Source organism: Dipodomys spectabilis, unplaced genomic scaffold (assembly GCF_019054845.1).
Source record: "Dipodomys spectabilis isolate Male_0828 unplaced genomic scaffold, ASM1905484v1 ptg000457l, whole genome shotgun sequence".
In the NCBI taxonomy this organism is placed as follows: domain Eukaryota; kingdom Metazoa; phylum Chordata; class Mammalia; order Rodentia; family Heteromyidae; genus Dipodomys; species Dipodomys spectabilis.
This window is the reverse complement of record NW_024871134.1, coordinates 2,056,011-2,081,491: the sequence shown is the minus strand read 5'-3', so window position 1 is coordinate 2,081,491 and position 25,481 is coordinate 2,056,011. Positions and strand designations below refer to the sequence as shown.

General features: G+C 50.2%; 2 protein-coding genes across 2 annotated transcripts in view; one reads left to right on the top strand and one right to left on the bottom strand.

Annotated features, from left to right (window-relative positions):
• Nucleotides 1-4,135: 4,135 nt before the first annotated feature.
• LOC122098090 (translation initiation factor IF-2-like) lies at nt 4,136-12,687 on the bottom strand. Its single transcript, XM_042668577.1, has 4 exons — nt 11,828-12,687; nt 11,488-11,728; nt 7,192-7,410; nt 4,136-4,198 (listed from the first exon to the last, which is right to left on the bottom strand). Exons 1-4 carry the CDS (start codon nt 12,685-12,687, stop codon nt 4,136-4,138), a joined length of 1,383 nt encoding a protein of 460 aa, XP_042524511.1.
• Nucleotides 12,057-25,481, top strand: part of Adgrb3 (adhesion G protein-coupled receptor B3) — a 541,106-nt gene continuing 527,681 nt past the window's right edge. The window contains exons 1-2 of the mRNA XM_042668573.1: nt 12,057-12,152; nt 14,505-15,279. Of these exons, the coding sequence (XP_042524507.1) occupies nt 14,520-15,279 (760 nt within the window). The 5' untranslated portion in view covers nt 12,057-12,152; nt 14,505-14,519. The remainder of the gene's footprint in view (nt 12,153-14,504; nt 15,280-25,481) is intronic.

Sequence of the window (25,481 nt, the reverse complement as noted above, 5' to 3'; positions counted from 1 at the left end):
CAGAGTCTAGAAGTTGCTCTTCTGCAGGTGTGCAAGGTCCTGCCCTGAGCTCCCTGCAGGCCCAGACTTCAGGGCCGAGGGATTCTGGAGGCCGCTTCCTGAGTGATCCTCCCAGAGGTGGCCAGCATGCCTGGGAGCTTCACACCGCAGAGCTTTGCTCAAACAGCTTTGCTCAAACATGCACTCGGCCTTCTGACCCCTTGTTCTCAGACTTCTGGAACTGTCCTCAGAAAGCTCAGAGGACGGATGAGGTCAGTCTCACCAGGGGTCCTCTGATGATCTTAAAGTCGATGGGTTAGGAAGACATTGTGTGTAAGGCCTCCAGCCTTACACTAGTTGGTCACTGGGATGGTGTCATTTCATATCCTCCTCCACCTGGGGCTGTGTGGGACATGGACAACACGAGGAGAAACGCAACCGCAAAGCAGGAGGAGAAAGCCTCACATCCAGACCATTCCAGGTGAGGAAAGGTGCTCCCTGGATCTGACAATGGGGAGAAATCATGAAGATAGCGAATGCTAGGCTTGTGTAACAAATCAAATCAAATTAATGGTGTCAATTAAAACTACGAAAATAGGGGGATATATGAAAACCAAGTAAACATACTCTTGATTTACACTTAGCATTGTAGACCTGCACATATCTGTTAGAAAATAATAAGGTGAGCTGGGCACTGGTGCTCACACCTGCAATCCTAGCTACTCAGGAGGCTGAGGTCTGAGGGTTCAAAGACACACCAGGAAGACAAATCCATGAGACCCATCTCCAACTGACAGTGAAAAGCTGGGAGTGGAGCTGTGGCTGTCCATCCCCTTCCTGCTCCACCAGCATGTGAGTGAGGTAAGCATCAGGAGCGCAAGAAAGTCTGTTCTGTTCGATGCACCAGCCTCAGAGTGAGGATCCAGCTGCACACACCCGTGGGTGAATGAGTACATCCTGACAAGCTACAGGGAATCTGCATTAGAGTGAAGACTATTTGTATCTTCCTGTAGGTCCCATGCCCCAAGAGTCCTCTCTCCAGGAATGCTAACGTTCCTTTCCATTAGTGAATATTTGACAGAATTCTTAATTTCATCATATAAGTACACTTCATAGGATAATGAAGCTATTCAATGTATCACAGTTTGTGTCTACCTTCTGACTCTTCTAAACAAATATACTCTGCATTTTATATTTTCAAAAGTTCTTTCAAACAAAAAAAAATCTTTCCTATTTTAAATTTGATTTTTATAGAGGTTCACAGAGGAGGCCATGTTTAAAAGAATTAGAAGGAAAGATGGTAAGAGGATAGATTTTAGAACAAGAAACAGTCTAGTCCTGCTTCCTCCCCTCTTCCTCCTCTCCCTCTCTTCTGCTTCCTCTCTTCTTTTCCCTCACTTGCTCTTTCTTTCATCCTCTTCCTCCCCTCCTCTTCCTCATCTAGTTCCCTTGTCTGGGGTCTGACAGGTAGACTTAGGTGAACATCCGTTGTAAATTCCTAGCTATGAAGCATGATGCCTCAGTTTGCTCCTTATGTCCTTTCTATTCCTTATGTATTTCATGTAATCAAGTAACTGTATTTTCAAATATTCTTTTTTGTCCTCTTGTAAAAGCACATCATAAACCTTCATATTGTTGATACAATCATTTCTTGCTAATTGTCGTATGACACTGAGGAAAAACACCATTTAAATAGAATTCAAAGACTTTCATTCAATTCATTTAATTTCATTAAATTGCATATTAATATGAATACACTCTGCATTAAGTTACACATCAAAATAAATACAGTATGCATTAAATGGCATATGTGAACATGAAGAGCCTCTTCATGAAGTAACACGAATGCCAATCACACTTCATACGCTTTCCATAAAGCATTTACAGCAAAGCCCAACAAACTTCCTATAAAGGGTACAGTAGTAAAAGCTGTATGTTTGTGGCCCATACCATGTCTGTATGTCTGTCACAACTACTTTGCTCTGGCCTTGAAGCTCCAACGTAGACATAAACCGTACACAGCTGGTGGTAGCTGTGGTCCAATAACATTTATTGACACAAACAGGTCACAGTCTGGCTTCGGCCCACCAGCACTAGTTTGTTGGTCCTTGACCTATAAAATGAAAATAACAATTCCAGTCCTGTCATGTGAGAGAGAAAGAGAGGGAGAGAGAGAGAGAGAGAGAGAGAGAGAGAGAGAGAGAGAGAGAGAGAGAGAGAGAGAGAGAGAGAGTGCACTGAGAGGGGGAGAGGGAAGCATCATTGATCACATTCATGGGAAGGGACTACTTTGCAAATTTCTCCTGTATTGGGGCATTTATTTCAGGGACTCTTACTACTGTGTCTCACCTCCAGCCCTCTACTTCATAAAGCACAAATGGTAATAATTCCTCTATGATGATAATTATTATTAGAGATATTATAAGACATTGGAACTTGTGATCTGCAATACTTTGCTGGCAAATGATCACATGAGCTTTCCCAACAATGGCAAATCCCTACTGGCTTCCATGAGCAACCTGATTCAAAGTTCAGTCCTTTGATTTGAAATACAGAACTTTGGACTATTAAAACTACCTTTGAGTATCAAACTTCAGCTTTGATGTTTCATCTCTTGAAAGCACGTCACAGACACGTGCCATGATGTGGGTAATGAAAACTGATGGAAGTGCAGGATTCAAGTATAAAGGGAAATAAAATGGATGATACAGAATTAAGGGTGTAAAGTATGACACTTTGCACTACCTTAAAGAGATAAAATATTCTGAGATGGGTTTCCATCAAGAGTGCTAAGAGATAATGCTATCCATTTAAATAGATTTTAATTCATTCTAAATTAGAATTGAAATACACAGCACAGGATCTCACTGCATTAAAGAGTCATTGTTGGGCCAGACCAGGCTTCACGGCAGTTTGGAGTCTGCCTGGGAATGTGGCCCGGGACAAAGCTCTTCTGCTAGGAAATCTGGGAGAGCACATTTTATAGACATCTCTGAGGGCCAATTAAACTAACTGAATTCAATTAAAAATTGGCTTTCAACCAAGAGAATGTGAACTTAGCCTGGAGAATAAAGCCATGGATTAAAATATATATTTAAAAAATGAACCCCCTAGGCTTGGAGATGGGAAGTAGAGGACCGCACTGATACTGGCAGGCGCTATCTTGAATGAGATCATGTTATTGCTATAATAGCAAATCATTTTAATAAGCTAGGGCCCTCAGGAGTTAGTTCCAGGTCACTGCTTCTGAAGCTGAACTAAAGAACTGAACAAAAACCCAGGGAAATTCTTCCGTTAGAAATTACTCTTACACTGCTTCACTTAGTTGTCTCTTCTATCTGATTTACAGTTTATTCAATGGATGCAGGATATGCCTTAATTTCTCTATACAAGATTTTAACCCTTTTTTACACTACAGATTTGGTTCTGTTTCATATCATGAGATTTTTTTTGGGGGGGGGGAGAGTAGGTGTGTGAGAGTGTGTGCACACGTTGCTAGGAATTGAACCCAGAGCTGTGACCATTCTAAGCAATTAGTCAGTGAACTAAACCCTGAGTTGTAATGAAAATTGTTATCTTTCTGCTTCTTTAAAAAACATCTCTCTCTCTATACACACACACACACACACACACACACACACACACACACACACACACACACATGTATACAAGAAATTACCTCTATTCTATCACATGCATTCACAGAGTATACATTTCTCTTTATGGAATCTAGCTGCAAAGGAACAGTCTGGATATCTAGAACCCAAAGATGTAGTGGGAGTGTATCTCTCTTAGATTGGTTTCTAGTGTGATTTATGAATGAGCTATCTGGATTATTTGTTCTTTAAAACTATTATACATCATGAGAATTTGTCATGATCAATGGCCAGATCCTGGACATACACACTGTGTGTAGTACAATGTTATCGCAAGATGATTAGCTTTTGAGGACTGAGATTTCTGCCACATGTTCTGGATGACGGTCAGCTGTAGTTTAAATCTGAGGAAATGGAGCTTCTCTGGTGGACGGCAGGTAGTTGCCAAATTCAATACCCTGCCACCTTGTGACAATTGTACTCATGTCAGCCAGAGTCTAATGAAGAAATGAAGAAATTGAGGTTCAGAAAACAATATGAAAGTCAAATCAGTGATAGTACTACAAACTAAAGCCCGTGTTCTGACCCCACATCTGGCCCTTGCTCAGGATATCAGGCCGGATCTAGAGAGCAAGCCCAACCAGTGTGATACCAGTTTTTCAAGGGAAAAGCTGCTAGGTGATCATTAATAATTGAATCATTTTATTAAATTATACCAGGCACTAGAACAGTTATCACAGGATAATACTTAAAAACAGATTTGGAATTTCCTAATGGTGTGACTTGAAGACAAAGGCACAAAGAACAGAGGGGAAGACACATCTAATTTTTATCACTGTTGCTGGTGAGGAGAAGCCACCTCCCTGGGACACAGGACCCAGGGGCTGTAGAAGGGGGTCTGTCCAGTGTCTAAGGAGTTTGATGGCTGGCGGTGCTCTCACTTACAAATGTGACTTGGAAATTTTAGAGCATTCTTATTGAGACAGCCAGAGGCAATGATGACTGCAGAACTACAGCTTGCCTCCTGTCCATCTATCTGCCTACCCAATAGATCTGATGCCAACAAGAGTCCAATGAGGTGACTTAACAGGACCTAACTTAGTGGTTCAGTACGAGAATGATCAGACATGGTTTGTTCATCAACAGACTTTAATTATAAAATTTCTTTTATCCAGCAGGTGCATCTCTCCTGAGTTTATAACTGAGTGGGTAGAGAAGATGGGAATGAATTGTTTACATTGTAACAGAGAGAGTCAATTTGGGTATCAACAGCATCTAAGAGATGCTCAGGAATTCAGTGAGAACTTAGCTTGTTAAACCCCTTCCTTTCCACATTCCAGTGGATTTGAGAAGCACTGGGGAGCAGGAGTGGTCAGTGGGGCTTTTGTTGCTGTGCTACCGACCTGGAGTGGTGACCAGAAGTGGCCTCCAGGGTATTCACAGAACAGGGAGTAAATTTTCAATGGAAAACCCCTGCGTACTGACACGAGAATCAAGCCTGTGCGGTGTAGGGGTGTTTCTGTCCTCAAAAATGTGAGAATTTGCTATCCTCAACAAAAAACACCCTATCCAAAAGTTGACCTGAGCTAATTCTCCTTTTTACATTGCAGTAACTGACAGATTTTTTCAATTTTCGGAAACATAAGCACTGGTTGCTGGGTTAGCTTACCTCTCACACCTTGTGTGACTGCTTTCAAAGAATGTAACAATTTAGAAATAGACAACAGGGACCTGCAAACACCATCGGACAGCTTTTTAAAACTTCAATACCGGATAGCAACTAGAGTGTACTCTTAAATGTTAATCCCTGCAAACTAAATTTCCAAGGATTGCTATGGCCTGCTTCAAATGGTAAGCACATGATAGAAATTTAATTTTCCAATTACTTGAGCCTTATTATGAGACACTCAGTTACACCACCAAAGTCACACTCCCTGAGAAATTTCTCTGACGCCTGTGACTGGTTAAATATGCTGGAAGCATTCACTTCAGGGAAAGCCTGGCATTCACAGACTTCTTCAACAAACTTTCTTACGAATCATCATTAGCATAGATTAATATAATGAGGAGATTTGTTGTGATAATTCTGTGGCTGTGCACAGCATGACTTGAACAAACAAACCCACCCCCATATTACATCCCTTAGCACATACACTCCATTCCCCTTTTCACGAAACAATTTGTTGGATTTCACTATATATAATGTAGATATACATATATAGTACATATATACACACATGTATACATATATGTATACATGATAATTATTACTCACATATTAATTACTCACATATATTTCTATAATAGATAATATTGTTTTATATATTTACATATTTTATGTGTAAAGATATTCATTTATACATTCCTTTACCAGTACTCAACAACAAACTTTCTATTTGTGTAAATTTTAAAATATATGAATTGTCACATTCAACAAATGTTTTGTCTCCATTCTTAGGCATTCTCTCGGAATAAAGATGATCACCATTTAGCTGGGCTCTGGTGGCTCACACCTCTTATCCTAGATGCTCAGGAGGCTGTGATCTGAGGATCAAAGGTTTGAAGCCACCCCAGCCAGGAAAGCCCATGAGACTCATATTTCCACCTAATCACTAAAAAGCTGGAGGTAGATGGTGGCTCAAGTGGGAGAGCACCAGCAAAATGCTGATCCCTCTCAGCCTGGACAATAACCCACTCAAAATGGATTCAAGATCTTACGGTGAGGCTTGATCCGTTGACACTACTACAAGAGAATATGGGGGAAATAACTCCGAGTGTAAGCACAGGCAACCACTTCCTGAAAAGGACTCTTGCAAGAACTGGCAAACATGATTTTGCACTGGATTTGAAAGCTTTTGCACATCAAAAGCTGACAAAACCCACAGTGAAGATACAGCCTCCAGAATGCAACAAAATCTTTGTGAGGAGGTCATCAAAGAAGACATTCATATCCAGGGTTTACACAGATCACGGTAATCACACCCTAGCAGCAATGAATCATCTGATAGATAGATACATGAGCAAATGAACTGCGCAGTTCTCAAAAGAACACACAGCTAATAAATGTGTGACAGGTTCGATACCTGGAGCTATCAAGGCAATTCAAGTCAAAATGATACCCAAAGTTCACCTCACCATCCTCAATCTATTGGTTGTCCATGAACCCGACAACCAATGCTGCCTGGAAGGAAGAGAACTTTCCACAGGGCGGGGGTAAGAATAACAGTCCCTCTAGTACCGAGGGCAAAACCGAAAATGAGAACTGCTGCAGGGGGCTGTGGCTCCCGTCGGTCACCCCAGCTGCTCAGGAGGCTGAGATCTGAGGACCGCAGTCCAAAAAACCAGCCTTGGCAAGGAAAGAACATGAGATTCTGATCTTCAATGAACCACCAGAAAACCGGAAGTGGCGCTGTGGCTCAAGTGGTGCAGCACCTGCCTTGGGTGAGGAATCCATCTCATCTCCCCAGCCCTGAGTTCAAGACCCATCACTGCCAATAAACAAACAGATAAACAAACAAATAAATAATGCACCCCGGGAAATCGCCCTCTGGGAGAGCCAGGCTGCGTGGGTCTTGAGTCTGGAGGGGCCGCGCAGGCCAGGGTGCCTGGGACATGCCCGAGGCAGCCCGGTAGACACAGTGGACGCGGTGGGCGCAGTGAATGCGGTGGGCGCGGTGGACGTGGTGGGCGTGGACCCGGGCTTGGTCAGCGCGCTGACCCCCCAGCCACGGGCGCACATCTGCTCCTGTTCCCGGCAGATGGTCTCCCCAGGTGAACCACTGCACAGGGCTTTCCGTTTCTCGTGCATTTTGCAAGTCAGGATTTCACACGTGGCCTGGGTGGGAGGTTGTAGGCCAGCAATTCCTACGGCGTGTCCGCGGCCTGGAGACGTCTTCCCAGGGTCCTGCCCACCCCCCCCCCCCCCCCCGCGCGTGGACCTGGCCAACTCCCACCCCCATGCGCATGGTCCTGGCCACCCCGCCGCCTGTGGGCTTACCCCCCACATCCTCGCCCCCCCAGTGGGCCTGCCCCCCTCGGTCCTGGCCCCTGCCCCGCGCTTTGGCATGACCCCGCGGTCCTAGCCCCCCCCCTTCCGTGTGGGCCTGCCCCTGTGGCTCTCCTCCAGTCCCGCGCAACCATGGCCCACGCGCGCCCTCACTGTGGCGCCTGGCTGGGACATGCATGGCACGGGTTAGATGAGGCCGCATCTCTGGAGAACTTGCGGTACTCAAGTCTTAGGCTCCCTTTCGGGAACTGGAGGCTGCCGACAACCGCACCGCGGGTGGACGCCACGCATGACCATGCCGCGGGTGGGTGCCCCGCGGGATCGGTGCAGGGAGAGGCCAGTGAGCGGGGAGGCTGGGCCACGGCCCGGCTCCCTCCCCCCCCCCCCCCGCCCCCCAACCCCGACCTCAGGCAGAAGAAGAGCAAGGGAAGCGAGCCCGGAATTCCCACGTGAGAAGGGAAAGCCTCGAACCCAGGGCCCAGGACCGTGGCGGGCAATGCAAAGCTGAGCAGGCCAGTCCGAGCCTGGGACAGGAACAGGTCCCGCTCAAGACTGAGGAGTAACAGCCCAGGTGGAGACCAGCGGCCTGGGTGAAGCCAGATGCAGGGTGGGCAGGGCAGTCCGGGCAGGTGGAGGGGGGAAGCGGGGAGGGCAGGCCTCTCCCACTGCTCGCCCAGCCAACCCCACCACCTTCCTCTAGCCCTTTCCTGGGATGCCCAAGTTGAAAATGTCCAGTTCCGTTTTTATGGGGAGACTGGATGGACTCGAATCCTCATGCCAAGCAGTTCCATGTCCACCACAGTAACAATCACAGGAGGAGGAACAGGTGCAGGGGAAAGACAAGAGAGTTGGTACAGGTTTCCACAAGTGTGCCAATGTTCCGCGTAAGGAACTACACACGATAATGAAACTTCGCGATAGTGTTCATTATTTTATTTTTAAAAAGAACATAGAAAAGCATTTTTCAAAGACAGTAAATAAGTTTCATTTCTCTGCTATCATACTAATTCTCTTTAATTATGAAATTAATAGTCCCTTAAGTCTTTATTTTTTGTATCAGGTGGAGATTCTGAACATTGAAAACCTACAGAGCATTGAACAAGGAATAATCTGCAAACCAATGTGAAAAACTGCATGTTACAAAACTTGGAAAGTCTGGGAAGGGATGTGAAGGGTAAACAAAGGAGGAGGCTGCAATGCTTGGTAAGAAATGTATGCATTATCCTGCCCATGTAATTGTAACCCCTCTGTACAGTATGTTCACAAATAAAATAAAATTAAAAAAAAAAACTTGGAAAGTTGAGAATAGACTGATACCAGGAAAAGTATGAGAAAAAGGGCATGGGCTGAAGGTAGGAAAGTCACTTCCTAAAATTCACTGCACATGTAGAAACACGTTCTTATTCTTTGAATGGGAAAATTGTGCTAATGATACTTAATGTTAAGCCATCATCCCGGAGAATGGGGTTATCCCCAAATGGAAAAGCCTACACTAAATTTATAAAAATGAGGTTTAAAAATGATCTAAATTAGCCGGGTGCTGGTGGCTACTCTGGAGGCTGAGATCTGATGATTCCAGTTCAAAGAATCAGTGAGACTCTTATCTCTACTTAACTACAAAAAATTAAAAACAAAAAGAAAAGGCCAGCCTAGATTTGTGGCTCAAGTAGGAGAGCACCAGCCACGAACACAAAAAAGGCTCAGGGACAGTGCCCAGGCCCTGAATTCGGGCCTCAGGTCCTGCACGAAGGGGGGAAAACAAAAACAAAAACAAAATAAAAACAAATTGCACTTAAATGTTCTCATCCTCCTCTGAATAAATAATAGGAGAGATGATAAACAGGAAGGATCTGGGCCAATTTAAAATGTAATCACTTGAACTTAGTCTAGGCTTTCACCTTTTAACGCTTCTTTACAGTCCTTTTGATGGTTGGCCAGGAAACATGAATAGCAATTCATTTACATACCGGGTGCTGGCGGCTCACACCTGTAGTCCCAGCTACTCAGGACAGTGAGATAGAAGGTTTGAGGTTTGGAGTTAGCCCAGGCAGAAAATATCTGCGTGGACATCGATGAGGAAATATGACATCCGTACCCTCCCCGCGTGTCACGGGTGCTGGTGTTGGTGTGCACTGGGGCGCTCGTGGCCGCCGGTGGAACGCGTCTGTGTGCGCGCCAGGACATGACACCCAGCACTAGGCGGTTCCTCCTTGGATCTCCCTCGGATTCCCGAGAGCAGCTTTTCCTCAGCCATCCTTCTTGTGCGCTTGGCTTTGACCACCCGACGCCGGACGGAGGAGGCCGGGGGGCCCTAGGGGCACCTGGCCCCGCGTGTGGGGCGCGCTTTAGCCAGCCGCCCGCCAGCCAGGGAGGACTGGCTGGCATCAGCGTGGACTTTTATCGGGACCCAGCCCTGGTTTCCTCTTGAACCAGTGGCCCTGGGAAGCAGCCTTCCTCTTAGGACGCAGCTTTTAAAATGGAGCTGGGCTGTTCGCCTTGTCCCCAGGCCTCAGAGTGGCTGAGAGACCATCACCATCACCAGGGTCGAAGCCACGACCCGTCCGGGCTTCCCCTCCCGCGCCCACGCCACGCACACCGTGTGCTTCGCGTTTCTGTCACGCACCTGCCCGTCCTCCACGCGCGGGAGGGAAGCGCAGCCCCAGCCGGCTGGAATCCGCTCGCACCCCGACTCTGAAAGTTGCCACCCGTGGAAATCGCTCCCCTCGATCGCCAGGGGCTCGGGGGTTAGGAAGACGCGTGCGGGGCATGGTGTGTTGGTTTCCCTTGGACGCAGAGTCCAAGTGTTCCCGTCACTTCCCCTCACGCGAAGAGCGAGGATGGGCAGAAACCACGCAAAACAAATGCAGGACGCAAACCAGACGCCAGAGCCGCGGCTGGTCTGGGCTCCAGGGCGCCCCAACCCCGGCCCGGCGCCTCGTCCATGGGCCGCTGTGCAGAACCCTCCCCGGCTCCCTGGTTCCCCACGCGCGGCAGCCTCCCGAGTCCTCCCCGGCTCCCCACGCGAGGCCCCATCGCTAAATCCACGTCACCGGCCGCCCCAGCGACTCAGCCCCAGCGGATGCGTCAGGCCTTCCCGCCCGCCCCGCACAGTCCCCGGCCCGCACCTGCGGGACACCGACCCCCCCCCCCCCCGCCCTGCCTGCACCTCGCCCCTCTCGGAACCTGGAAGGGGCGGACAGGACACAGACAAAACAGAGCTCGCGAGCTCAGCCCTGCGGCGAGACCCGGGGCCGCGGGACGAGCGATTCCGACCCAGCCCGCGCCGGGACGCGCGGGTCCCCACGAAGCCCGCACCGAGCGGCGCGCGTGCGATGTGAATCGCCGCCAGGCGCACGGTCTGGGGACGGTCTCCGCACACCCCGTCCCTATCCCGGGCGGAGAGGCCAGCGGCGGGGCGGGGCGGGGCGGGGCGGGGGGGGGGGCTGAACCCAGGTGAGGACCGAGCTCTGCTCCCCGAGCCGCGATCCGGACCCAGAGACCCGCGAGCTGGAGAGAGTGGACCAAGCGGGGTGCGCGGTCGCGCGGCTCCAAGGAGACCCCGCCTCTCGGTACCCCTCCTGCCTTCCCCTCCTCTGTCCTCTCCAGCCCCTCCATCCTCCCTCCAGCCCTCCTCCAGTCCTCCTCCATTCTCCTCCCCATCCCTCCTTGCGTTCCTCCTCCATCCTTCCTTCCTGTCCCTCCTCCCTCCCTCCTCCAGTCCTCCAGCCCTCCCTCTTCCCCCCTCCCCGTCCTCCCTCCCTCTTTCCTCTCTCCCTCCATCCCTCCTCCAGTCCTCCATCCCTCCCTCCTCCCTCTCTCCCTCCATCCCTCCTCCAGACCTCCTCCATCCCCCCCCCCCATCTCTCCTCCAGCCCTCTCTCCCTCCAACCCTCTGTCCATCCCTACCTCCTCCAACCCTCCTCCGCCCCGCCCCGCGCCGGTACCCAGGGCCGGCCCAGAGCGCGCGGGCACGCGGGAGGCCGGCGGGAGCGCGCGCCAGGACTGCGCATCCTCCGGGTACCGCGCGCGCCCGGCGGAGCGGGGACTCTCGGCTCCGAGCCGCAGCCTCGCTAGCTCCGAGCCGCTCTCGGCGCCCGCAGCCCGGGGCTTTCTCTCCTTTTCCTCGGTCGCCACCGTCCGCCGGCACCTGCGGGCGGGGAGGAGGGGGAGGAGGAAGAGGAGAAAGAGGAGGAGGAGGAGGCGGCGGCGCGGCGGCGGGCAGAGGCGGGCAGAGGCGGCGGCGGGCAGAGCCGGCGGCGGCGGAGGCAGCGGGCAGAGGCGGCGGCGGCGGAGGCAGCGGGCAGAGGCGGCGGCGGGCAGAGGCGGAGGCCAGGCCCCGGCGTCCTCGTACCTGCCCGGCGTCCCCGCGCCGCCCGCCCGCGCCGCCCGCGCCCCGGCCGGCTTCGGGGCGGCCCCCGGCGACCCGCGCCGCCCGCGCCGTCCGCACACCTCGCCGCCCCCGGCGCGCGCCCCGCTTTCCGAGCGGCGGGGAGGATGGGCCGGGGCGCCCGGGTCCCAGGCGGCGTGGCGCCGGCGTCGTAGAGCGGAGCCCGGAGCTTTCGGAGTGCGAGGTGAGGCGGGGCGCGGGGCGCGGGGCGCGGGGCCGGGCGCGAACCCCGCTCCCCGCGGAGGCAAAGTTGGGAAGTGCGGCCTGGGGAGCGGTCCGGCGGAGGGGCGCGGGGCGCGGGCCCGCACCGCACACCTGGCTTCGTCGGCGGCGGCGGCGGCCCGGGTTCCACGCGGGTCGGGGCTCCGGGCCGGGGTGAAGGGAAGCCCCGCGCGGGCTCCGCAGGCCGTGTCCGCCGGGATCCGGGCCGGGCCGGGTGGAGGGCAGCGCAGCCCCGCGCCCCGCGCCCCGCGCCCTGGGTTCCGGAGTGTCTCCCCAGTGCCGAGCTCGGCGGGCTCTGGGCAGAGCCGGGGCCCCGCCGCCCCTGCGGCCCCGCGTGGAGTCCCCGGCGGCCACGGGCTCTTCGCGGCCGGGCTCCTAATGGAGACCCGGTTGTCCGCGGGGCGCGGGGCGCCGGGCGCAGGCCTGCACCCGCCCGGGGCGCGCGCCTCCGACCTGCAGTGCCTGCAAACTGCCTGAGCAACAGCCAGGAGGAACATTCCAGAATTCCCCACAACTTCCCCGGCTTTGAGCCTGAATAGGCTCATGGATTTGGTTTTCTCAAGTAGAAAAAGGCGTTGCTCACTGAGCCTGTGTGTGTGTGTCTGTGTCTCCTGTGTGTGTCATGTGTGTGTCTGTGTGCAACCTAGGGCACGGTTCCTGTAGACTTAGTGATTCTGGTGACATGTGTGTATGTGCGTGCTTGTGTTAATTCTTAAACCGCGGCTCGATGGAGACTTGAGGCCGGCTTGCTCAGATGAAGACAGGGACTGTGAGTTCGAGCCCGCGGGGAGCCGGCGGCCTTGGCCCTCGGCGCGGACGTGCGCGCCCGGCCAGCGTTATGCAATATGGGGGGGGGGGGCGGGAACGCTTCGCAGCCCATGTCCCTCTGTCTGTCTGTTTTCAGGACAGGAAACGGCTGGGCAGCCTAGACACCTCTAAAATTAACTTGGTACCACTTTATCAGCCCAGAGGCTGGGGGTGGGGGGGGAGACAGAGAGAGAGAGAGAGAGAGAGAGAGAGAGAGAGAGAGAGCAGTGTCATTTATTCAAAGAAATAACTTCTTAAAGGTTAAAACTAAAAAACAGCCCAGTCATATGGGTGTATATATGACATATGTATGATATATGTGTGATTTATGTATGATCTATATGATCTATATATGATCTATATGATAACGGCTTCCAGAAGAAGAGACCATCGAGGACTTTGTTTTTTTAATCAGACAAGCCGTGAAGGAAGCGGGGCGCAGCCGCGATCTCGGGGAGCAGTTCACACACTGAAATCCACCCGCACATGTTTTCCAGAGGCCATCCCTGCAGATTAGACAGACAGACAGACAGACAGACAGACAGACAGACAGACAGACCAACCCACCTACCACAGCGGGAAACTTGGAAGCCTGGCACCAGCCGGGGACTGCAGTTTAGGGCTCGCTCTGGCATGGCCTTGGGGCGCAGACCGGATACAGCCGGCCGGGAGAGGCCTTGGGGTCCCGCCGGGGACCCACTACCCAGGGCGTCCGCCCTCTCCCCGGCAGGGGTGGGGGCACCCGATTTCTCCTGGGTCTTGGCCTAGGACCCCGTGGAGCAGGAGGAGGGTGCGGGGGGGGGGGGCCGGAGGGCGCATGGGAGAGGGCGCATGGGGAGGGCGCTGAGGGCGGGTGCGGGGGAGGGCGCAGAGGGGTGCAGAGGGGAGGACGCATGGGGAAGGGCGCATGGGGGGGCGCCCAGGGAGGGATCCCTGGCCCTCCTCTAACGGGGGAGGGGGCCGTACTTCCTGGCGATGACTCCCCACGGTCAAGAGGAGAAGTCACGGGGCGCCAGCAGCTCCCAGCTGATCGGATTAGTGCCGGGCGGCGGCGTTGGTTTGGAGCTGGAGCCCGGAGAGCGGGGGTCAGCTGCTCGATTGACCGGAGGTGGAGGAGAATCCGCAGCCAGTGTTCGGGTCGTGCTCATTCTGCAGGTCCCGTTTGGCCCCCTCCCCTCCGCACCCCGCGTTCTAGGACGATAGCGGGGAGACAAGGAGGTCGTGGAGGATGCGTGCGGGCATGCCTATTAATCCTCTATTAAATGTTCTTTTTAAACTCGAAGGTGGCCGCCGCCGGTGGCCACGAGAGGGCGCTGTTCGCGTGGCCACCGCGGGGCCCCGGCTGCGGACCGAGCACAGCACCTGGCCTTCATCTAAGGTTTTCCTCCTCTTTTCCTTTTCCTTTTCCTTTTTTCTTTTTTAAACTGGAATCTGGAACGCAGCTTGCTGCAATCGTGAGAGGATTCTATGTTTCCAATGCCTTTCGCTCTTGTCGCACTTTCTGCAGGCCAGATGTCATAGGATGAAGGCTGTGGGTGAGCTGCTGATTTCTATATTTTCCACCTATCTCCTGGTTATGTTTGGATTTAACGCTGCCCAAGACTTCTGGTGTTCAACTTTGGTGAAAGGAGTCATTTATGGATCCTATTCTGTAAGCGAGATGTTCCCCAAGAACTTTACCAACTGCACTTGGACGCTGGAAAATCCAGACCCAACCAAATACAGTATTTACCTGAAATTTTCCAAGAAGGACCTGAGCTGCTCCAACTTCTCTCTGCTGGCTTACCAGTTCGATCATTTCTCCCATGAAAAGATAAAGGATCTGTTAAGAAAGAACCATTCTATCATGCAGCTCTGTGATTCCAAGAATGCTTTTGTGTTTGTACAGTATGATAAAAATTTTATTCAGATTCGCCGGGTCTTCCCAGCCGAGTTCCCGGGCTCGCAGAGAAAAGGAGACGAGGATCAGAAATCTTTCTTTGAGTTTCTGGTGTTGAACAAGGTGAGCCCCAGCCAGTTCGGGTGCCAGGTCTTGTGCACCTGGCTGGAAAGCTGCCTGAAGTCCGAAAATGGCCGAGCTGAGTCCTGTGGGGCCATGTATACCAAGTGCTCCTGCCCCCAGCACCTGGGGGAGCTGGGCGGGGATGACCAGGCCTCGGTGGTGCTGCTGAGCAACGTGGTGCTGCCCCTGAATGAGCAGACAGAGGGCTGCCTGACCCAGGAGCTGCAGACCACCCAGATGTGCAACCTGACCCGCGAGGCCCGGAGGCCCCCCAAGGAAGGTGCGTTAGGGGAAGGGGTATGGTCTGTGGTGCAGGTCGGGGTGGGGTCTGTGGCCTGACCGTGTGCTTCTCTGCTTAGCACTGAGTGCTGATTTGTCATCTTTCCTCATGAAGGTCTCCCCAGCTAGCTTCTAGACCCAGGGCCTGGGGGACAGTGTATCCCTGGAGTGGGGGTGGGGTACAAGGAGGAGATGCTAGACCAGCTTGTCCTGGAGGAAGGGCTGTGGGGGAGGGAAGTGGAGAGGGCTAATGCCTTCATTCAGAGGGCAGAATTCTCGAGGAAGCTACACACAGGTCCTGTTTGGTGAAGTAGACTTCTTCCTTCTGAAACATCCAACCTTGGGTCCCCTCCCTCCTTCTCTCCCCCTTTCCCTCCCTTCCTTCCTCCCTCCATCTCTCACTCCAGCCCTGCCTTTGGACACTATGACCAAGACCTCACAATAGCAAGCCAGAGAGTAGACACCCCCAAACTGGGTTGGCCCATTTTTGATGGACAGTAAATTCTGGGTGCAGAGGAACAGGCTGGCAGCCAAGCCCTCAAGCTCTGCTGGCTGACTTAGCCAAGTCAGGGAGCAGGCAGGGGAGCAGGGAGCAAAAGTAAACTCTTGATCTTTCTTCCCTGTTATGTCTCTTGCAATTGCTGGGCTATTTGGGGGGCAGAGGAGGTTGTTTTTACTGTTGTCTTGGTCTCCTATTCATATGCATGGAAAAGGGAAGGAGGGAACATCCCAGAGGTGAGGTAGGTAGGAAAACACCTCAGAAACCAGTGCCAGGGACATGCAGGGGAAGCCTGAAAGTACCTTGATTTGCACCCAGTCTGCAGTGAGGAGCCTGGGGAGACCTGAAGTCCAGGATGGCTTTGAATTATGCAAGGAAGCAGCAAAGGCATATTGGGAGGAAATGCCTTCCCCTCGGAGGCCGGGACTCACTCCAGCCTCCAGGACGGAGCTCATGCATATTCTTGCCTGGGCTGCAGCCCTGTACTCAGAGTGTGTTGATTTCTTATGCAGGAAATGTTTTCTGATGGCCACAAAGAGCTCAGTCTGTGGACAGGGACAGCCAAGCTCCAGCCCCTCCTCCCCTCCCCCCACACAAGTAGGCTTTGTGGCCCATGTCAAATTGTCCCTTGTTGGAGGGTTTTCATTGAGAGTAGCCAAGGGTCTGGAAGGGAGGGGTGGAGGGCTGAGCCTCAGTAGCCGGAGCTGTTTCTCCCTGGCTGACTGGAAATGGGGGATGGGAATTCAAAGGCGTTGGAGGGGGGAGGGGTCAGGGGATGGCAGAAAGGGAGAGGTCCTGCTAGGAAATAAATGCACACCAATGGCTCTGTGTGTGTGTGTGTGTGTGTGTGTGTGTGTGAGAGAGAGAGAGAATACCTTCAAACATCTCCACAGATCAGTTAGCTAGCGGCTGAGACTGAAGACAAACAAAGTAGTTTTAAATTACAGGAGTTCTTTCTCCAGTGAAAATCCCAGAGCCACACTTTGTGACTGCGGGAGGGTGTTTAACACCATTTAAAACTAATTAGTGTCCCTGGAATTCGAAGCTTCAGCGGCTCAGAGAGAACTGGAGACCACACAGGGTCGGCCCATAGAGTAGTGCTCGCTCATGCACACTAGGTTGGTGTGTGTGTGTGTGTGTGTGTGTGCGCATGCATGTGCTTGTTTCATGGTCATTTTGTTACAACTTAGACATCGGTGTTTTCCACAGTTTTAATTCGGGCATTAAATGGGCTCCAGTCCCAGTGTCCATCCGCCAGGCGGGGGTGGGGCAGCAGCTTGACTGCAGAGGTTTTGTGGTCATTGCCAGGGGTGGACAGAAAGGTGTTAGAGCAGGCAATCACGTGGTCTGCACATCAGGAGTGACTGTTACACCTCAGGTGTGTAAGTGGTGTCAGAATATGGCAGGAGTGCCTGTGTAGACAATTACACAAGGGTGCTGGCTTTATGGTGATGTTGCTGGGCCTGGGCAGGATGTGCGTGTCAGAGGGAGGGAGACCCCGTCAGGGGCATGCAGCCTCTGCCCTCTGCATCCCGAAATCCAGGCCCCAAAGATGGGGACCTATGGATCCTGGTGACAATGCTGTCCCAGTGCTCTGGCTGGCTGTTCTTATACAATCTGCCTCCTTCACCTCATCCCAGCCGAGCCTTGCCGGTGAGGGGCAGTGCAGAAAGGCTGTTTAAAGGCAACATAAAAATCCTGACTCCTGCGCTACTCACACTTATTCATGCAAAGTACGTGAGATCTTAAGTATGTGATATCACAGATATACGCGATGGTAGGAAAGGCTTCTCTAAGAGCCCTTCGAGGCTCTGAATGCCGTGAGTCCAGCTGTTTGGACTAGGCCTGCTACTCCAGGCAGCTCCCTTTCCTGTGAAAGCTCGGAACTCTGGCTCTTGAAACGAGGTAGTGCATGACATGATGGCTCACCTCTGTGCACGCGTGTTCACACTGGCCTCTAAGTCACCAATGGGATCAGTGGGAGATGATTCTGTGGTGCTCAGGTTCCCTGGCTCAGGAGGAAGGCTGGCCTGGGGTGGCCAGCTTCTTTTCCTCATTCCACCCGGAAAGCTGCAGGGCGGGGCTGGGGAGCAGTCCCAGGGCTGCAGATGCCAGAGGTCCCTCTCACAACCTCAGCCAGCTGCGGGTGGCCAAGGCCTCTAGATGACAGGATGAGACTCAGCAAGGATGGAGGAAACACAATAGAGAAAGGATTTGTACTAGAACATTCCTCTTGATTCATCCAGGGCCTCAGGACAGATGGAAAAAAAAACCAAAAACATTTGCTGTTTTTAATGTGACACACAGTAAAGCATTGTACTGATGCCTCATTAAAATATGAAATATTAGTGCATCCAAGGATTGTCTTATTTATCAGTCTCTGGCATATTTAGGGTTGACGTGTGTTATTATATGCCAGGATCTTATGTGAATTTGCTGAGTGACAAGGAGATTGAAACACACACAGACACAGACACATAAGACTTTGCAAGAATAGTGATGTCGTTCTGGGAGTTTTTATTTCTAGAACCTGTGTGCATATAATGGATAACCTGGGTTTTGTGTGTGTGTGTGTGTGTGTGTGTGTGTGTGTGTGTATTGTGGGGGGCAGGGACGGTCGTGGGGCTTGAACTCTGGGCCTGGGTGCTGTTTCTCAGCTCTTCTAGCTCAAGGCTAGCACTCTACCACTAACGCCACTTCCAGTTTTCTGGTGCTGGAGATAGTTTCTTGGACTTTCCTGCCCAGGCTGGCTTTGAACTGAGATCCGCAGATCTCAGCCTCCTGAGTATTGAGGATTGCAGGCATGGGCTAGCGGTAACTGGCAGATACTCTATGTTTTGAAAGAAGCCCCAAGGACAGTATTGTGGTGGGGGGGGGGGTGAAGAGAGGGGGTTATAAGCGGAGTTCTGAGCCTGGAGAAAGACCGGACACCATTTGCAAAGAAAGCCATGTTTAGTTTCTCTGAAGACTTCACTGTCCTTTAAGGGTCTCATTTGTTGAAGATTATTCTGGACTATGAAGGTATAAAACCTGAGTGCTGGTGCTTCATGTCTGTCATCCATGCTACTTAGCAGCCTGAGATCTGAGGATCCCGGTTCAAAACCAGCCCTGACAGGAAAGTCCATGTGTCTTTTATCTCTAGGCAACCACCAAAAGTCTGGAAGTGATGGTGTGACTCAAGTAGTAGAATGCCAGCCTTGAGTGAAAAGCTAAAGGAGAGCACAGCAGCAATAAGGCCGTGAAAAGGGAAATATATTTAATATAATATATAATGTGTAATACGTGTATAATATAATGTACATAGGTGTGATATAATTGTTATTTTACTACTTCATTTAAAATGAGAAATTAAAACATGTTTAACTTAATAGAAAGCCTTGATGGGTTCTTGTTTCTAATGGCTCCCCTTAGTGAAAGGAAGTTGGGGTCCCTGCGGAGGCAGTGGAAGATCTGAAGGCCGCAGTTGTCTTCTCTCTGCCTCTCATCCTGGGCCCTCCACCTGTGCCCCCAGGGAAACTGTGTGCCCAGGTAAACTTCAGCAGTGTCCTGGGGTGTTTGCATTTTGGGGGGGCCTATCAAAGTTCCTGAGGGATTGCCATGGCCAGTTGTTTAATTGTCCTCATTTATTTCTGATTGGCCCTGGTTGCTCTCAGGCTGGTTTTGATCTACCTGTCTTCATCCTCTTTTTACTGCTTTGATCTCTTCCTCTGAAGATGGCTGCCTCCATCCACACTCTTCATGAGAACATAGGGAGGTTCACGCCCTCTGAGCGTCCCCATAGTTCACCCCACTTTCAGGGGTCCCCACAGTGCTTTGCACACCGGGGTACCTGGGCTCCAGCCTTCATCTCCAGCAGGTGTGAAATTCCATCATACGCCCACCTCCCCCACCCAAGGTGGAGATCTCCAAGGGAAGGGCAGACTGAGCAGGGTTCCTGTGAATGTTAGTTGAAATGAGTGGTCAGCGATCACGTGACTTGGGCAAAACATCTTCCTGTCATTCCCTTCCCCGGGGAGCTGGACACCATTTACCCCCTGTCCGCTTCCATTCATGTGTGAGTGATGCCACTTTCTGGTCTCCAAGGGGTTGTTAAGACACATTGTTAAAACAACAAGCAAACAAAGAGTGAAATCATTGAGACTCGTTCTTTATTCCATGTATATTTATCTGACACGATCAGTGATAAATATGGCTTGCTATCCATGGCAACCTAGATGAATAGTGGAAATAGAGGAAACTCGCCAGTCCCTCCCTGTCTGAGTTCATGCTGTGTCTCTCTGTCTTCTAGTTTGGCGTAATACTGTCATTTCCCAAACCCTCCTGTCCACAAATGGCCATGCAACCTCATGGGAAGAAAGAAAAGAGTACTTGGAAGACAGTTTTAGGGCTTCTGTTTGTAACTCTTGATGAAGAACTCTTAACTCCATTAACAGGAGGCTGTTACTAAAATTATAGGCCAGGTCAAGCCAAATGCCTTGACCGCATTGTGTCAGATAACTTAGGAAGTACTTCCTATACATACACTCAAGAAAACTGGATTGTGTGGCAATGTCCTCAAATGCGTGGCATTGTGTGTTTGCGGACAGGGCACCGGCCCGAATCGCAGCGAGACTGCATCTACAGATGATTATCTACAGCTGATGGAGATATGCCAGTGATTAGATTTCTTTAAAAATCAAGATACTTCATTTGCAATCCAGCTGCCGACATTTGTTTATCATTTAATAGAAGAATTACATTGTGAAACTGACTTTTCAAGGTAGCTTCTGTCTCAGATATATTTTTCCTCTGAATTGCTCTGGTATATATTACCTATAAAGGCCCATTGGTTCTTAAATCAGAGTTGGTTAAAAAAAACAACAACAAAAAACCCCATTTTTGCTTTTCTTTAAAATAACGGGTGCTGAGTCTTCAGATAATGGTTAGTGAGGACAGCATTTCATCCTGTGATTCCACGTTCTCATCTTTTGCCCCGTCCTGTCAGCTTCTTCCATCGGACAAGATGCTGGGAGATAGACCGCTGAGATACGACAAATGAAATAATGAGCTGGATTATTTTAGTTCTTGTCAGTGCTTGGAGAATTTCTTCTCAATCCAGTTAATGAGAATTGAGAAATCAGAGACATATTAAAATTTTTCTGGCTGCGTCATTTCATTGAAATGGAAGGAATAATTTGGTGTTTGATAGACTTTGAGTCCCTACAGTGACTCAGTCACCTAGAGTCACCTTCGATAAGTGATTTGAGTTTAATTCATTAATGAAGTGTGGGCACTGCTTACCAAGATGGAGGGCTGCATTAGATGAGGTGTATGTGTGTGTGTATGTGTGTGTGTATGTGTGTGTGTGTTTGTGTGTGCATATGTGTGAGCTGTGTGTGTGTACATGCTAGGAGGGCCCACACAGTAGTTCCAGTGTGCCTCTTCCCTAGCATCACCGTTGCTGTTCACATACACACATGCATGCACGCACGTACGCACACGCGTACACACACGTACATGCATGCACACACTCATTCATCCAGGGACCAGGAGTCCCCTTAGTACCCAGTGGAGGATCTGTGTGGGAATACTCAATGGATGCCGACCCAGGGATCCGGAAGGGATTTGGGACGGAAATTTCAGGAACGTTTCCATTCACGGTTCTGTCAGGGTAGCTGGGATCTGCATGGGGAGAACCCTGGGCAGGCTTTGGTGTGTGTTTCCAGCTGTGTGAGCCGAGCAAGTTTCTAGTATGATGCACAATGCATGGTGGCAGGCGTCCGGGGTCTGTGGAAAGCTCATACGACCTACGCCCTGTAAGCAAAGTTGTGGAGACGTTTGAAACTGGTTTTAACTGATAATTATATCCTTGTGAAATGAGAATTTAAGTGTATTCTTAACAGTGGCAACAGTTACGATTGCCCCGACTCCTCCCTCTCTTCCTCCCTGCCTCCCTCCTTCTTTCTCTCCCTTTCTTCTGTGCCAGCCTGTACTGGGATTTGAACTCAGGACCTCATAGTCTCGCTTAGCTTTTGCTCAAGGCTGGCACTCCACCACTTGAGCTATGCCTCCACTTCTGCCTTGTTGCTAGTTAATTAGAGATAAGAGTCTGTGGGATTTAATGGTGCAGGCTGATTTTGAACCAAGATCCTCAGATGTCTTTGTCCTGCATAGCTAGGGTTACAGATGTGAGACTCCAGCTCTCATTTGTATTACCTGCTTCTTATGTATTTGTTGTAGGTGATCAACAGACAGATGACAGATACATAAATAGATAGATACATAGACATATATATATCATCATCATCATTGATGGTATTGAGTGTATCTGACTGACTTCTGCTAGTCTTTAAAATTTTACCCTTCCCCATTAACATAAAAAGATTTTCTTCAAAGCAGTGTGGTTTTCTGAAGGATTTTAGGATAGTTATTCTGTGTTTATAAGCCATAGTGACTGATAATCACGATGGAGATTGTCGTTTAATTGTCTGAACTTGTCCATGAACATAGGTTGCCCCCCAAGAAGCCCTGAGCCTCTGGCTATGGGTGCGTTTTGTGCAGAATTGGAGAAGTCCCCGTGCTGGGCATGGTGGCAAGCCTGGTAGAGACCTGCTCCCTGCCCTGGTGGAGCTGCTGAGAGGCAGGGGCTCTGACAGGAACAGAAGGCTCCTTTGCTGAAGGAGACTGCTTTGAGATAGGCTTTTCTTGAGGTAGTGGTCTGTATTAAGCCCTTGGGAACACAACATCTGACTCTGCTGGTGTTTCTTTCACAGCTAGGTAGAACAGACCTACCACCCATGCTAACACCATTTGTGATTAAAAAACGTCTAAACTTTGAGAAAACAAATCTTACAGTAGTAGACCCAAATAATGATTTATTCTCCTGTAGAACACATTTTAAAAGAGAGCTTCACCTACAAAGCACTGGTAAAATAAGAGTTAAGGCATCTAATTTTTTTTTTAAAAAACAACAGGTTTAGATAATATGGTGACTCACATTTATAATCCAGATCCTTGGAAGGTAGAGACAGGAGAGGCCTAGGCACCATGCTGGTGTGGTCCTGCCTGGAGAAACACACCCTGTGTGGCTGAAACACACCTGTAATCCCAGCTGGGTGACAGGAGGAGGTAGGAGGATGGTGGTCCAAAGCTTGTTCAAGACAAAAGCTTGAGACCCTATCTGAAAGATAATGAAAGCAAGAAGGGCTGGGATATGGCCCAAATGATAGAGCACCAGCCTCGCAGTCCCAGGGCCTTGAGTTCAACCAACCAAAATGTTACAAATAAAAACAAAGCCATTAAAGAAAATGATATTAAACCCTAACATTTAGGAAATGCATTTCAGCCAGAAAACTCTACCATTCATATTGTTTTATTTGAACAATAACTGCTTGAGGAAAATTTTGTTTGTCCTATTTGGTATGACTTATTTAGAATGCTCTAAACGCCCTAAATGCTCTAAAACCATTATAAATGGGTTCAAATAAGACGCCGTAGAAGCTGGGTTTTCTCCCTGTTTCTGGAATGCCTGTATCTGGATCACAACATCATAGACTTCCATGGGCCTTCCACGTTTTCTGGTATGAATATTATGAGATTGACATACCCCTAACGGGATACGTTCAGCCAAACATACCTCTTCTTGGAACTTGTGTTCCATGACACAAGAGAGGCTCACTTTTGTGGGCCTAGTCCACAGAACTCACCAAGGGGTTCCAGCTGGGAGGAGGCTCAGAGCATGCTTGCTGTGGCATGCATACAGATGGCATGCTTGCTGTCCTGTGCACACGGGAAGGTGTGCATACAGATGGCGCCACATGGGACAGTGCCCATCAGTTAGATCCTTGCTTGGCCTGGTATATGTTACTGTACCTCACCTGATGTTGGTCTTAAAAGTGATTGATTGATTTCGGTCCACGCTCATTACAAATAAAGAACCATGTGTTTGTTTCCAGTCTAGAGTCTTCCCATGCGTCTGTGATCTGTGGTGGGATCTGACCTGCCTGGCATTGTGCTGTAGGGAAGCAGCATCCTCCATCTTCTGGTTGTTTGAGAAGAGCTCATTGGGTGTGGGAGGAGGCCGGGTCTGGCTGCTGGCTGTTCCTGGGATCTGTCCTTGGCTGGTTGCCGCAGCGGTCACTGTGCACCAGGACTCTTATCTCCAACTAAGTGACAAGACATAAACACAACAACAACAAAAGCTGGAAAATAGGGCTGTGGCTCAAGTGATAGCGCATGCTAGCATTGAGAAAAGAAAAAAAAAGCACAGGGACAGTGCTTTCAGGCCATAAGTGCAAGCCCCACAAAGGAATAGGCATGTGAGTTTTCCCTCTTGTTTCAAAAGGAAAATTAAAGAACTTTTATTTTTACTCCTAAAAAAATAAAATTTTGATAACTGCCCAAAAGGAAGAAAAGAAAAGAGAAGGGAAGGCCCAAAGAAAAAGGAGGGAGAAGGAAGGGGAGGAGAGATGAAGGAAGGGAAGGGGGGAGGAGGAAGAGGAAGAAGGGAAGGAGGGAAGGAAGGGAGGAAACAAAGAAGGGAAGACTGAATGACAAAGGTTAATTTTACTGAATTTGTTTAGAAACAGGGCTTTATGATGTGTTTTTAATTAGTCATAAATGCTTGCTGATTTCTAGATATCTTGGACTTGTCTATTCCTGTATTTTCTATCCATGAAAATGGTAAGGTGGGAAAGAAAATACCTTGGGAAGACAGAGATCAGTGGTGGATATAATTTTCTGCACTTAAATCTGGCGGACTTTTAAAGATGCATTCTACAAGGCAGACTGAAATTTGTCTTTATTTCCATGTCCTGGTCAGGAAACTTCCATTGTAGATTGGGATCTGCTCTCCCTGGCTCTTCCCAGCTGTTATAACTTAGAAGACAGCACATGTTTTAAAGTGGTTTACAACGTTTAAGAAGTAAAATGGGTACAGGGGGCATTGTGCATTTCGACTGGCTTTGCTTTGGAACAAGATGGTGCCTTGGTCTCTTTGCCTGGAACAGAGACTGAACGCCTTAGCTAATCCTGTAAGAAACATGGTCTCTCAGGGAAACGGATGGCTTCCTGTTCTCTTGTGGTTTCCTTGGGATTTTCTGATGACCGTGTTTGGTGTTCAATTGATTATAGCATAGAGGGCAGAGTGAATTACGAGGCATCATAAATAGTGCACATGCTTGCCTCTGCCCTCTGCATCCTGTGACCGCAGAAACCACAAACCCACAACTGTGGTCACTTAGAAGCCACGCAGATGCTAATTCATTAGCCAGGCGCCGGTTATCTTACCTATTAGGGAGTGCAGTCCAGGCAAGGAAAGTCTGTGAGGTGATTATTAACCACAGAAAAGCTGGAAGTGGAGGTTCATGTGGTGGAGCACCAGCCTTGAGCACCAGCCTTGAGCAGAAGTGATAAGGAAGAACATACAGGCCCTGAGTTTGAGCCCTGGTACACACACACACACACACACACACACACACACACACACACACACACACACACACACACACACACACACACACAGTGCTTTCAACAGCAGATCTGATTTATGCAGAAGAGCTAAGTGGGGTAGGATGTGCAGTGATAGAGCATTTCTCCTCTTGTCCATCTGTCTGACTGGAACCACCCCCCCCTCCCATCTTCACCTCGGCTCCCAGACAGAAGTCCTGCCCATTAGCTGACTCCATGAGATTGCGCTCACCATAGGCACTTAGAATCCTTTTCAC